Source organism: Brachycentrus maculatus, unplaced genomic scaffold, assembly GCF_059751285.1.
Source record: "Brachycentrus maculatus isolate JH-2025_06_01 unplaced genomic scaffold, ASM5975128v1 h1tg000452l, whole genome shotgun sequence".
In the NCBI taxonomy this organism is placed as follows: domain Eukaryota; kingdom Metazoa; phylum Arthropoda; class Insecta; order Trichoptera; family Brachycentridae; genus Brachycentrus; species Brachycentrus maculatus.
In genome coordinates this window covers 800,142-815,710 of record NW_028281199.1, presented here as the reverse complement: position 1 = coordinate 815,710, position 15,569 = coordinate 800,142, and the positions used below count along the sequence as shown (strand labels likewise).

Sequence of the window (15,569 nt, the reverse complement as noted above, 5' to 3'; positions counted from 1 at the left end):
GCGGCGGTACTGAGTCGATTTTCAAAGTATTTGTAAGCATTTTATAAATGTGTGTGCGCTTAAAATATTATGTAGAATTTGCTTTAAAGACATACAACAGGAACGGCTTTTGCGGGGTTAAAATCAAGTCATTTATAATGTAAAACGTACATACATATTACCATAAACAGGCATAATAATAATACTAATATAATTATTAACATATACATACATTCTTTAGTTATAATTCTTTGTTTTTTTTGGTGAAGGTATTTTTATATTTCCAATAAAATACCAATTAATATCGGATATATTTTTAATGAAAACGGATATAAACTATTGTTATATTTCGGTAATATAGGTGGTAAACCCAGTAAGAGCATTAGTGGTGTTTGGTTTGACAATAAAATCATGTAAGTTATGGTCACATAAACAAACGGTATCGCAAAAATATTTTAAAGTGAAAACTGTTACTGATTAAGATCTTCTGGACTCTATCCGCACCCAAATTGTGCATAGGGTACTGCATCGAATAGACGCGATGATAACTCAATTGTTATTAGTTGAGGCAAGATGATCAGTGTTGCGTTCCAGATTTATGGATATAAGAATGTAATACGTTTGATGCAGATGATGTGAGTGAAAGAGTTCTGGACGAAGGATACTGCTATATGAAAAAGGAAATAAAGGTATAGGAAGTACTATTGAAGAGGAAAACGAGAGTAGTAGAAATGGCTAGGGCACTAGGGGTCCATACTTATACTCACACCAGCCTGTGTGATGTAAAAAATTGCTGAAGATAATAAGCTTAATCTATTCTTATTGGAATCAAGCTTGCATTTCAATATGGTAACATAATTAGCATTGATGAAATTTATTGTAAATAAGTTACATGGTTACATCGTTTTTCGATAACCCTCTAAAAGTTTTGTATGGAGGTGGGATATAAAGGGTTCAGATCCTTTCACATATTCCTATGCATAAACAATTTATCATAACAGTCAGATCAACTGAAAATGAATATTTCACCTAGTTTTGTATTCTGTGGAAATCGAATCAGTTACGTCTAAATGTAAAACTTATAAATCTGTTACTCTACAATATAAAAGAGATTTAAATTGAAACCAAACGAGATTGTATTTAGATGGGACTGTGAAAGTTTAATTATTTAGAGGGTTTACATCCTGTTATCAGTTGGTTTATCTGATCACTGCCAGGAGCCGTGTCTAAATTGGGTAGACTCTTGACTGCGAAATTGATGGCGCGGGTTCGAAAAAGGAAGCAATGAATATTTCATTTATTTGGTCTGAGTATTTGTGATATATTTGTCATATTTACCTTCCCTGTCCTTACTATCCAGGCAGGGTTAATGAGTTATTCCTTGATTTTTTTATTCTTCTATTCTGTGTAACATTTTAGCCATAATTTAAAGTTTTTGTATGAACGGCATACGATCAATAATAAAAAATAAATTAAGGATAATAAAATAAAAACAAAATGGTTTGGTAAATATTCCGTAAAAATGAAATCGATATTTTCAGGTGGAATTCTTTTTGTTGGCGCTTAGAACATATTTTATGAAGGTAAGTACTTACAGGGAGATTTTTACACGTGACATGGCTAACTAGGTTGAATAAGCCGTCGGCTAGCAACATTATGATGAATAGAGATTTGGCATTTGGCATATAGAAATTTTATATTTTTAGTAATTTTTGATTTTCTGAATCTGTAATTGAGGTTCATAAACCTTGGCTGTCGTACTATTTATTTATTTCGACTACCAAGTTAACATTGAGTGGTATGGTATGTATATTATTTTATTTATTGATTTATTTTAAATAAACATTTAGCTCGAAATTTAATGTCATAATTTAACTGGGCTATGAATCTCGAAATAACCTCTAAATAATCTAAATTTTGATTACAGCAATAGTGGTCAATTTTGTTGTAATCTTCGGATAATAATAAACGTTAAATTATATCCTGTTTGTCCCGTGCATTTATCTTTTATTTAAAGATTTTTTCTTTCTGAAATGGATATAAAGTACTGTGGGAAGCCCTTTTGGACTGTTGCCTAATTAGATTATTACATGGATATATTATTGTGCATTTTCAATTTAATTATATTTAATTACTGGTATATATAGCCGATTTTGTGTATAGTTAGTAATTTATAATATGAAATAAAGAAACTCAATAAAATAAATCAATTCACATTTATAATGAATACATTCTCTTAATTTTCCAGTGCAATGGTATGAAATGTATGTAAAAAAAGGTATTTTATTCTGAAATTAATATTTTCATACACTCGGTAATTCATATTCCTGAATAGTGACACCAAATAACGACTTCAGATGTGTTCCAAGTTTGAAATCCTTGCAATGATTAATATCTACGACCCCTGGAGGACTTTACAAAAAGCTCAATCTAAATTATTCTCTTCCAAAACTTAGGTCTTCAAGAAGCGATTGCAAATTGGAGGCAATATCATAAATGACTTTAAAAATATCATTTATATTTGAAGCAATAACTTGTGATTTTCCATTTTATAATTAAAATATAACTTTCATTTAAAATTACTATATGTATTTTATTATAACTTAATTATAATGTCTACCGGTTTCAAAGCTAACTGCTTGTTTTTCAAGACTGATTAATACTAAAACACTATCTACTTGACAATTTTTTTTGACCGTTAGGCTAAAGAGCTTGGGTAGATCTCAAGTGGCTTTATTTTTTGTGTTGATAAGCAGTTACAGCCAAAAGGGATCAGGAATGTTGAGTGATTGGAGACATATTTTACCACGCTACTTTCGGGTTATTTTCTGAGTTAATTCTGTAGAAAAAATCATCTTTTTTTTGTACAGAATTATGAAAACAATGTTTGTCATATTCATACTTGATTTTAGGACGTAACTGATGTACTTTTTCGTTAGCGTGTTCCCTCTCTCTTTCTTGCATTAAATATTTTTGGCACAGAGTTAGCGTAATGGTGCGAATAAAAGACGCGTATTTCGTACGCTCGTATGAGTAGGGCGGTTAATGACAGACTCTTAAAAAAATTGTTTACTTGTGTATTTCTTCTTCTCCGTCTTATTCCTCATTACTGAGGGTTGTGACCCTTGCAGAAGCAATGACTCTTTTCCAGTTATCCTTTGACTGCGCTGCACGTAGTGCTCCAACCACCGAGGTGCCTGCTGCTGCCTTAATTTGATCGGTCCACCGTGTGGGGATCTTCCTATCCCTCTCTTTCCCTCCAGGCTACCGATTACAACTAGTCGTTCCAGGCTATCCTCGTTGCCACGCGCAACGTGTCCAAAGAACTGGAGAATCCTTCGGGTACAGACATTGGCCAGAGTCAAGCCATCCAAGCGTAGTTCCTGGCGAATGGACTCATTGGTGCGTCTAGCCGTCCATGGAATTCGGATCATGCGTCTCCAACACCACATTTCAAAGGCTTCAATTTCTCTCCTTTCTGCTACTTGTGTATTTATTAGTCGTAAATCATTATATTTATTGTTCTTACAGACGCAATAGTCGGCAATGAAGTTATTAACAGCCGTTTTGCTACTGGGAGGATGCTACCTGCTGGTGGCGGCTGGAGGTGGTCTTGATGATGGAGCTCTTCTAGAAGACAACGAATTTGCCGAGTTCGAGCAGTTTGACGCTGAGGATGAGTTGAATGAACGGGTCCCGGCTCTGCAGCAATTCATCAACGTAGATGATGACAGTGATGATGATATACTCGTCGAGGTTAATTTAAATTTATGATTCTTTTTACTTTGTGGTATGATATTACAGGACTCCTTATTTCACCATTACACATCTAAAATACATCATATTACTTATTAGCAGTTTATAACACCACTTTCAATTTTTCAATTTCAATTTCAATTTATTTAATAAAAAAAAAATATATATACATTACAAACAATATTCAAGGCGTATATATTATAATAAAAGTAAGCAATAAGACTTAAAGGTGTAGAAGAATCCCGCTTTGGAAAACTCCTTCGGACACATGGAACAGATCAATATCCAATGTGATATTGTTCAACATAGCGGTAGCTCTTCCTATAGGCATAACCATCGGCAGGTTGGTCCTGTGTATAGGAATGTGAAACAATCTATGCCGACGCTGTCTTAGGTAACTATCGGGAACATACAGACCAATGCTCTGGATAATTTCAGGATTATCGATCATACAGCGCAACAATCGATAAAAATGCGTAATCAAATACACATTCCTTCTAGTCTCTAAACTATTGTAGCCAAGCATACCCTGGAGAAACTGGGTCGGGTAGAGCCAAGGATAATAGCCGTACTCTCTCATGTAGAGATACCTCAAAAACTTCTTTTGGACTTTCTCTACCATAAGAGAGTACTTAAGCTCGTGTGGCCCCCAAATCATTGAGCCGCTCTCGAGTCTACTTCGCACCAAGGAGTTATAAAGAGTTCTCAGCACGCGGGTATTTTCGAAAACCCTGGCAGTACGCAGAACAAATCCTAGCATTTTCAATGCATTACCACTGACTGCCTCTATATGATCGTGAAATGTCAGGGTGCTCACAAATCTAACGCCCAGATCCCTAACATTCGATGATCGCATCAGATTTTGGTCGTTCATTTTGTAGCGATAAAATAATGTTTTTTGGGCCCTAGTGAAAGACGTGACCGAACACTTAGAAACATTAAACATTAGTTTGTTTCATCTTCCCACTTACTACTATTTACTTTGCATTATCTCCATAATAAAGATAATTTTCCCAGAAATGGGTCCAAATTATAAATACTGATCCCAAATGAATTTTATGATGGCGCATACTTGAGTTGATATTACCTTATTTCAGGATGAAGACAATGAGTTTGAGCATTTCCAGGATCCAGAAGAATTTGAAGGTTTTGCTGATGATGCGCCAAATCCTGCACAAGAACAGCCCAAGATCACCATCACAAAGGTACAAAATGTATCCTGTTCTAGGCCTCCTGTCAAGCACCTCAGACATACGTGCCACATGACCTGCCCGGTTTCACTTTTGTTCTGTGATTCTTTGAGCCATATCTGTTACCTTGGTCTTTTCCCTTATCTAAACATTTGTATTTTGGTCTCTAATGATGGGGACTGACCGGAGCCATTTCGTCATAACGTAACATGTTACGATGCGAGTATTTGTATAGTCAGTACAGCTAGCCGAGTGCTGTCGAGTGCATCCACAGTTGGAGCGCTCGCCGCGAGCGACGTTACGATATATGTTTAGCATCCTTCTTTCCATTGCTCATTGTGTTCATTCATTCAAACAGTGTTATCTTGATCGTTAACACACGAAGGAAAGGTGATCAGCCCTCCGCTTCAGGTACCAGTCCTGGGTAGTATTGAATAAATATTAGAGTGAAAAATTCACTTATATTTATTTGACCCCCCCTGGGAATCGAACCGGAGACCTCCAGAGCGGTAGCCGAGCGTGCTGACCATTACACTACGGAGGCGGACGACGGACGACGGACATTACGCTCATTGTGTTACCCGGAGTTAATATATGATTAGTTTTGTTAGAGTAAATGCCCCAAAAATATATGTGAGCACTAGGAGTACACATCAATCCAATGTTTTCCTCTTCAGATGGATGGGAATGTTTGGGGATTTTAGGACATTTGATAATCTACCAAATGCAGTTCATCCTAAAGCTCTTTACCTTTCCGGTTCGGTTTCATCTGTGAACAACAAAAATAAAATAAAGAGTTTCAACAAACTAACATAAACATTTTTATTTTGTAAATAAAATTCAGGTTCCCATAATGCTCCGAGCTCGCTGGGAAGCGTATTGGGCCGAAGGGTTGCTGGCTCTAGGGCTGATCTTGTACGCCATAAACTTCCTCGCTGGTCGCTCCAAGAACCTCTCCATCGCTTCAGCCTTCACCAGTCTTCATCGCCCCATGCTGCAGGACAACTTCACTCTAGTTGGTAAGGATATAACATACATGCGATATTCGTGAGCTAAAGAAGAATGTTAACACGCCTAGCGTGTTCATATGTGCTCAAGAACATGCCTAACGTGTCCATATGTGCCATCCACATTGTTCTCAGTATTGCTTCCTGTTCATGCCTGAATAACGGTTGTATTTAAAAATATAAACTTGAGTGCTATTGATATTGTTTTTTGCATTAGTCTATAATATTCATTTATTTCGTCATTCGTACGTAATGCCTATAGATGACACAGATTATCTTCTTCGTGTGTCATGTCATGTTCCCCCAACATTGACTATCACTTGAGAGTATGTGTTCCCGTCTTAGGTTGCTCTAAACAGCGCCTTAACTGCTCTGATCCTCGTGCAATCTCGTATATTCCGGAGCCAGGAGATCTGCCTTCTGCCCACACCTTTTCAACCCTCTATTAGGGGCAATACCTTGTACTTCTCTCCTCTAATCATATCCTAAGATAGGACACATTCCGGACTTTGATATCAGTCAGCAACTGTCTTTCTACTCTTGCTCTTTGGATCAAATTTGCATTGCTGACCATATCAGTCCATGGAATGCATAGCATTCTACCATGCAACCACTTTTCGAATGACTTTAACTAATCCAATATGCTGATCTCAAGGGTCCATAAAAAAACACAAATGGTTTTATTCTACAAAAAAAAAATAAAGCTTTTTGAAACTGTATATACCTTGTACAATAAATTTGATAAAAATCTACCGGCACATGCCATGAAATAATGCACGGAATCAATAATGTTTATACATTTTAATGATTCAAATAGCCACAATATGATATAATGTTCTTTTTTTAAATTTAGCAGTGAATAAGAATACTGTATATACTAACCTGTTAACCGGGCGGTTCGCTGTCCAATTACGCAACTTGTAACGGGCGCGAATACTGATTCACTCCGTGTCTTAAATTCATGTCGAGACATGTATGGATGACTAATACCTTTGTTGTTCGAAAATTTACGTCCCGCCTTTCCAGGGCGCAACATATATTTCAAGGACGTATTCATATGTCCTACCTGTACCCGATATTGTTTACGTTTGACGTATTTATGCGTCCCGCCCGGTTAACAGGTTAATGGATGGTTTGATGTCGGCAGGTGAGGAAGGCGGCGGCGAGGCAGGCGGATGGAGAAAGGAAGCAGAGCACTGTTACACAATGTGGTGCAGTGGAAGAACTTGCTGCGAAGGAATGCTTCTCACCCTCAAAATGATCAAGGTATCATCAAGTTATATGTATGCACAGTCAGCTCGAAAAAAAATGCATATGGAGCGATGTAAAAACTATACCATTGGCAGTACTTTCTACCTTCCCCCCACCAATCTTCAATTGCATAATTACAGGAATACCACTACACATGCAATATTTTCACTTGTGTGATTTGATTGCAATACAGATTGCCGATTTTGAATTTGAAAGATACTGCAAAATGATTGTTGAGTCTTATCCCTTTTCCTTTGTGTATTAAAGGGTCAGGATATTTAAGGGCTGTATCTATACGATTCAGTGCCCTATGCACCATTGAGTGCAAATATGGATTAGAAAAAAAGAAAAAAGATGAAGAATTTATTATTTTTATAGTTTTATTGATTTAATTGTACTAAGGAGTATCCAACATTTTTCCAAATATATCCTATGTTTAGCTTGACGTTCCTTTTGTATTTGAGGTTATAGTAGAAAAAACAATTTAATCTATATGATGCAGTGCTCTACGCACCGTTAGGGTGGATAAGGGTTAGAGAATGCCAAAGATTATTTTGTAAACATATTAAAAATGATGAATTATAATTTTAGATGCTAACTGGATTTGGAAAAACCGATTTGCCGTTAAGTACTATAAGCTGAGATAGATCACCATGTTGTTTATTTGATTCAAAATTTTGGCTTCGTTTGATAATATTTATTATTTTTGTTGATTTTCAGAGACAAGACTTGGTACATTTAGCAATCGGTCTAGCCCGGCCCACATTAGACAATTTGCTTATTAGAGTTGACATAGGAAAGGATGATATGGACGCGTTTGTACTTTGTGTGGCGCAGAAGAAAACTGCTTCCAAACTGGCCAAGGAGATGGCTGATCTGGTGAGTTTTATCATTAACAGCCATAAAAGTCATTGAGCATTCGAGTAATTTCAGTTGGCATAGAGTAATGTGTAAATTTGTCTATAGTAAAATCCATAGAAATTGTTATAATGTAGAAGAAAAGCGGGAGAATATATTAGAAGACTGTATTTATTTATTCAAATGTTGAATAGAGAGGTAATTTTATGTTTAATACTAGCTGTACCCGGCCATACATTGCAATGGCTCAATCTAATTAAATGAAAAAGAAAAACATTTCTTATATGTTTCATTTCAAATTGCTTACGAAGCAATGAAAATATTAAAAATCTACAAAACAAGAATGTAATAAAAAAATCTATGTGACAGGGGGCATTCAAGAAGCACTTTGTCCGCCATGAGCAGTGTTGGATATTGCGTGTTTTGCTGGAAGAGAAATGGAAAGCACCCATTTCTAATGTGTTTAATTTCACCATTTTCAACGCTTGTGAAGCAATGAGAATATTAAAAAAATCTACTAAAAAGTATTTATCTGTCAAAATTGTGTCGAGTTGTAGTCCCGTGGTTAGTGTTGCGGACTCTTGAGTCAGGGTTTCTCAGTTCGAACCCACTCTACTACAATTCGATACCTATTTCCAATAATAAGCTGCATAGGTTCACAGAAATACAATGAAATTGAAGTATTTTGTAGATGATAAAATCACAAATACTTCTCGTTTTATAAGCATGCCCTCCACGATGAGCAATGTTTAGTATGTATTGTTATGTTCAACAGATGGTATACAAGCTATTTAAAAAAAAAACATGATTTACCTGTCACGGATATACAACAAGTGCATATTCGGATGCGACGTTGTGTCAAAATTTCAAAGTTTCAATTTCAGTGAATTACTTTAGGAGATTTCCAATTTTGAACAAACCAATATGTCCATTATTATTCAAATAGATATATTTTTATGCATGAACAAATTAACACATATTTCAGTAAATTTATTTTAGGTTTTGTGTTGTCTATTCTAGAAGTTTTTTTAAAAATAATTCAAGTAAAAATCTAATTTCATTTACAATGATTAAAGAAAACACTTCTTTTATACCTCTTAAGTTTTATTAAAGACTACTAGTTTCAGAAGCTAAACTTCCATCATTCAGGTCTGAATAATAACAGTTATTATTCAGACCTGAATGATGGAAGTTTAGCTTCTGAAACTAGTAGTCTTTAATAAAACTCAAGTGGTATAAAAACAAGTGTTTTCTTTAATCATTGTAACATGTCTTACCACAAAGTTAATGCCGAAACAATTAATATAATTTCATTTGTGTACTTGTTGCTTTCCAGAGTGTCTTTTGTGGTGAAAAACGTTCCGGAGACCGTTGCGGGCTTCCCGAGTCCTTCTCGGTGCTCTCGGAGCTCGTGGAGTCTAGTCAGGCGCTGCTGGACCCGAGGGTCTGTGCCGCCATCGAGAAGTACGGCCACCTCATCGAGTACATACACATCAGCGACCAGTTCTCCGGCCCCAAACAGACTGAGTAAGTTACCAACACAGAATGTCCCCTTCCAAGCCCGGTTACCATTTAACTCTTTGCCCAATTTGCGCCCCGGCAAACTGAATTCTCAAACTGATTTTAATGTAGTAACGGGTAGAAGTAAATTATATTGGAGTTATAGGCTAAAAATATCAGATGGAAAACCTTTGTATATCTAAGATCAGTTTTAAAAGTAGTTAAAAATTCTCTTGTCATCTGAACAAAGATAAAAAAGAATATGGATGTGTGGGTATGACCTGTCATAGGCTGGTTAACACATTGGTTGCGGGAATAAAGCATTGTACAGATCAGAATCGGGTGTGCGGTTACTTGTAATCACTATACTGAGGGTCGGGAGGCAGACTGTTTATAATTAGGGTTGGGGTTTATAAAAAAAAAAACTGTCCGACAACAATGTGTTAAGAGATCACTTTACACACGTGTAACATTCACCATTCTATCCATGATTGACAACCACACTACTCAAATTTTTGGAAATCATACATATACCATAAATCTCATGACGCTTTGTGTTTGAGTTCATGAAGAAAAAACTTTTATTTAGAAGAGACCCTTTTATTTACATGTATGCTCTTGCATACATCTTTCCTAACCCATAGGATCCACAGGATCTTTCCTAACTGGATTATCTTACGTACTGGGAGACACATGATTTTGTTGTGAAAAATTCTATTTATTTTTGATTTGCCATGGGAATTATTTTTATTTTCCAGGGAGACGGGTTCCACCAAGCTGCCAGAGTGCCAAAACGTGATGCTGATGAGCCTCATACTGCCCGTGTCTGTGGCCGGCGTGGAGGGAGCGTGCGAGGCCATGAAGCCCCTGCTCGCCCTGCTTTTCTACATGCTTGAGAAAATTAAGAGATTCAGACTGACCAAGGAGGTATTCTACCGCTTCCAATCACTACAATAATCAAGATCTTTATTCATAATTAAAATGTAACTTTGTTTTAAAATCGCTATAAATATTATATTATAACTTAATTATAATGTCTACCGGTTTCGAAGCTAACCGGTAGACATTATAATTAAGTTATAATATAATATTTATAGTGATTTTAAAACAAAGTTACCTTTTAATTATTAATTATATATTCATATCTTTCAAAAACCATGCCTTTTGATTTGTCATCATTCACCAGCAAATCACTTTCGTTTGAAGGTCTTCTCTGCTATGGTAGAATAAAATAAGTTAAAACATAATATTTATAGTGATTTTTAAACAAAGTTTCAATTTAATTATAAAACGGAAAATCACAAAGTTAGTGCTTCAAATATAAATTATATTTTTATTTATATCTCAACATCTTGACAGGCGCCGTTGTGTAGTTGGGTAGACGCTCGACTGCGAAACTGGCATAGCGTGTTCGATTCGCACCGATTGCAAAATAAATTTAAGATAGATTTATTTTCAATTAGACTGGGTGTTTGTGATGTGTTTTTCACATTTACCTTCCCTATTCTGACTATCCTACCTGCAGACAAGCCCCTAAAGGTGGCTTTGCGAGTTGTTCCTTAAAAAAAAAGAAACACATCATATGCATACGGCTGTCCAAAAATGCAAAAAAAACCTACTACAAAAAATGTCCCTTACTGTGTTTTAAATTTGGACAGCCGCATATTTGTTGTATGCCTATACTCTCTCATTAGCAAATCAGTTTTAACCTCCCTACCTTTAAGTTATTATTAAAAGATTAGGCAAAAAATCCTTAATAACAATATGTACTTACTTACAATGAACCAGACAATTTTTTTTAAACACAAGATAATTTATGACCCTTTTTATATCATTGGCAAGTTAGAGGTTCTCAACATAAGAGGTCACCGGATAATTTGCTGTAATAATATTGAATATTTTTGTAAATACATTTTGTATTGGATGTAACATATCAATCAACGTGATCTTGACGTAGTCCACAAAATGAGATAATAATAAAATAATAAAACCCTTATCCGCACCCCAATGGTGCATAGAGCACTGCGTCATATAAACGCAGTGTTATCTTGATCGTTTACACATGAAGGAATGGTGATCAGCCCTCCGCTTCAGGTACCAGTCCAGGGTAATATTGAATAAATATGACAGTGAAAAAATCACTTATATTTATTTTACCCCCCTTGGGAATCGAACCCGGGACCTCCAGAACGGTAGCCGAGCGTGCTGACCATTACACTACGGAGGCGGCAATATTGAATTCGAAATACTAAACGTGCCGTATGACGTATTCATATGCGTAGAGCGAGTCGGAACGATTTGACGTATCGTGAACGTTTCTGTGGTTATACTTTTTTGTACCTGAACGCACGGGATATGACTTGTTCGTACTTTCTTATGGGTAAGGGTGGTTAAATGGTTAGCGAACTCTGAAAAATGATTATTTCTTAATCATAATTCACATTCCCTGATTCCTGTTTTGAATTTTCTTGAAGTCATAGAAATGTTTGAACTTCGAATCAATTATGTATTGAAAAAGTAATATCCATTTTTCGCAGTTGTATGTTGTATGCATGTCTATATTCTTTCATTAGAAAAACAGTTTTAATCTAAACTTTTTCGAAAACGTCATACTACGTTTTTTACTATTACTAATCATATTTACTCTATTTGCTTTCTTACCTTTTTGGCTGTCCGTATTGTGATGCTTATTTATCAATATATTCAGGCCGCAGCAAAGTCGGAACGGAATCGTCAGAAGGTGGAGGAGGCATTCCTGCGTAGTACTCACGCTGCCCGCCAACAGTTGGCCGCACAGAAGAGAGAAGACAAGAGAAAAATGGAGAAGGATCGAATTATGGCTGTGAGTGATTCTAATTTGTCCGTTTTTGTGCGATTTTTTTCTTTTAAGTATGCTAAAATTGCTGAAGATTTTTTTGTAAAAATGATCCTTTTTATTAGGTGTGAACAAAATCAACAATATTTTTCTTAAATATTGGCCGTTTTTAGTATTTATTTCTGGTATTGGTGGGGAACATATACAAATAACTTTGTCATAAACATACTTATGTAAAGTTCATACTTAAGTATATTTAAAAATAAATGCAATTTGACAAAAAAACAAAATTTCATTCAAAAGAATGTGCCAAGGCCTTGTGAAATTGGCTTGTCCTCCAATTTCATACTATTTCTGTGAGCCTAAGCGGCTCATTATTAGAAATAGGTATAAAATTGTGATAGAGTGGGTTCGAACCGAGAAACCCTGACTTAAGAGTCCGCGACACTAACCACGGAACTACAACCCGATACAATTGGAAGAAGTAGACTAAGCTCGGATGATATTGGATACATATTAAAGTTTTTAGTATCCCATTTTTATGCCATGAAAATATGTAATGTCGAAGAAAAAAGAAATGTCAATTATTATACTAAAACATGTGTAGAGTGACAATATCCAGCATTAACACATTGTTGTCGGGATTGAAAAATTTACAAATGTTTATACACCAGGCTAAGAAATAAGTTTGAAAGAGGGCATAATACCTTGGAGAGGAAGATTATTTTTTAGAGTTTACAATTCTTCAGAAATTATATACTACGGAATACTGGTGCGAATTGTATGTGAAAGTCATACAGCCCAGAAATGTAATTTTGAGGATGAAAATCAGCCAAAACTATACAAACTGTCGTGTCTTCATACACAGACTTATGACATCATCTTTTATGGATAATCAGAGCTTTTTCTCAAACAAAAAAGGTCCCGGAAAAAAAAAAATTCAGTTTTCATTAAAATAAAATATAAACCAACTTTCCCTATCATTTCGACATTGTAATTACGTAAGCCCAAACATTGTTTCATCTTATAGATTTTGAAAATTAAAAAAAAAAAATTAAAATCCGTGAAAAAAGGTACCGCGTACGTTTACATGAAAAAAAGTCCTGTGGATAATCGTTAAAATAGGGTTGAAATTTGTACATATGGTTATGACATATAATTATAAGTGGACTAAATGTTTATGTGACTAATACATTATCACGCACAGGTCTCAAATTTCATTCGACAGGATGACCTGGTAAGAGTTATGTTTTTTTCTGAATCCGTTATTTTTTTGTCCCGCAACAGACTAGATAAAAAAATGAACATGTTGTATTTTGTGCAGGATTTTAACCAAATCGCACTAAACTCCATATTTAATGTAGTTATTCGTGTTTTAACATAGTAATTATGTTTAAATTTGATAAACTATGAGAGAAATTTTTTGTTTGTATTTTAAGAATAAATTGTCAAACAACAATATCTAACAATACGTTAGTTATGTGCTACTGGGTATAGTGAATACTACACAGAAACTTTCATCACGAAATATCAAATATTTTTCAAGATATGACGATTTATACACAAATGTGTATAATGTTTGCAAAATACGTAGAAAAAGTCCACTCCTTATTATTCTCACTCTGCATTAATTAGCATGCAGATCCGCCCGACAACAATGTGTTACAACATTTTGAGTATGTCCAAATACTTGTTCACAAATCTGGATTATCTCCAATTATAGGAGTTATTTTAAATATTATTTTTTGACATCTCATCAAAAATAAAGAAGAATATGGAAGTCTGGACAATGTGTTTAGATTGTTTTTATAAATAGAAGAGATCAAATTATTTGAAAAAAAGCAACGACTTCTTTAAAAGAAGTTGTTAATTAATTTCTATTTTAGATTCAATAATTTGAAGCTTATTACGCCAATCAGTGAACATATTTTGTTGCGTGTTGATTGCTTATTGCTCCTAATATATTTGGCAATTCGACATAAAAAAACTTTATCTGGAAAGAAATATAAATCGAAAAAAAGTAACAAATACCATTCCAATTGGGTAATAAAAAAGTAACAGCTATTCATTTGTCACAGCTCTAGTTTTTTTTTCAATATGTATTTTTTTCTTTAATGAAAAATACTTCAGATAGATGATAGATGATAATAAACACAAAGATGTAATGAATGGTAAAGTTACAAGATATTGAGTCTAAGTCTTATGTAAAAATCAATAAAATTTACGTCCTTGAATGTTGACCACGGTGTGTAAATAAGATGTAAATTCTAAAATTTTTATTATTTCTTTCTCAGGAGGAAGATCCGGAGAAGCAACGTCGTTGGGAGAAAAAAGAACAAAAGAGACAGTTGAAGAAAAAGACTCCCAAAATGAAGCAACTCAAAGTCAAAGCCCTGTAAAAATGAAGCACTTTTTACAAAGTCACGTCAGTTGATTCCCACAGAGAACTTATTCTATTGTAATTTATTATTAGGAAGATAAATAAATACACACTTTGGGCGCTTGTGTACCACACGGAATTTTACCGTCCGGCAGTCCGTTTTTTTAAAAATAAAAGCGATTACGACAGTTTAGCGTGATCGATTTACGCGCACTATGATCACGCACCGATCCGAGGAAAGAATGACAAAAGCACAAGCCAATCCAAGCCAACCATCCGTTTTATCATGCTAACCAGACTGCCGGACGGTAAAATTCCGTGTAGTGCACAAACGCCCTTTCAGTCAACATTTATAATGTCAAATCAGTTCCTTAAAATGATTTCCACAGATAACTAATTGTTTTGCAATTTACTATATATTAGGAAGATATACACAAATTCAGTCAACTTTTATAACGTCAAATCAGGCCCAAAGAATATTCCCACAGAGAATTAATTGTGTTGTTATTAATTATTAGAAAGATAAATAAAAACACACTTTCAGTCAACTTTTACATAGTTAAATCAGTTTCCAAAAAAGAATCCTACAGATAATTAATTTATTGTGTTGTAATTCACTTATACAGGATGACACACATTCAGTAAACTTTTTTAAAGTCAAATCACTGATTTGGGACTGCCCAAAAAAGGATTACGGAGAACTTGCTGTATTGTAATTTATTATTAGGAATATAAATATGTACATACCGTTGTTCGGCATGCAACACCGCGTATGTGATAAAAAACAAAATGTTCAGGAGAGTGAAAAAAGTTATTGACATATTTGCGGTGTG

General features: G+C 34.9%; 1 protein-coding gene across 1 annotated transcript; it reads left to right on the top strand.

Moving 5' to 3' along the window:
- The first annotated feature begins 1,647 nt into the window (after positions 1-1,647).
- Positions 1,648-15,315, top strand: LOC148302432 (PAT complex subunit CCDC47-like). The gene is made up of 10 exons (XM_088271624.1): positions 1,648-1,782; positions 3,511-3,735; positions 4,833-4,940; positions 5,770-5,944; positions 7,080-7,198; positions 7,904-8,062; positions 9,378-9,568; positions 10,300-10,468; positions 12,249-12,383; positions 14,651-15,315. Exons 2-10 carry the CDS (start codon positions 3,526-3,528, stop codon positions 14,753-14,755), a joined length of 1,371 nt encoding a protein of 456 aa, XP_088127750.1. The 5' UTR covers positions 1,648-1,782; positions 3,511-3,525; the 3' UTR covers positions 14,756-15,315.
- Positions 15,316-15,569: the final 254 nt, after the last annotated feature.

Excerpts from the sequence above, each read along its gene's own strand:
- LOC148302432 (XM_088271624.1), top strand. The coding sequence starts at position 3,526 with ATGAAGTTATTAACAGCCGTTTTGCTACTGGGAGGATGCTACCTGCTG. Across the intron at positions 4,941-5,769 it reads CCAAGATCACCATCACAAAG|GTTCCCATAATGCTCCGAGC; the intron begins GTACAAAATGTA and ends AATAAAATTCAG. Across the intron at positions 10,469-12,248 it reads GATTCAGACTGACCAAGGAG|GCCGCAGCAAAGTCGGAACG; the intron begins GTATTCTACCGC and ends CAATATATTCAG.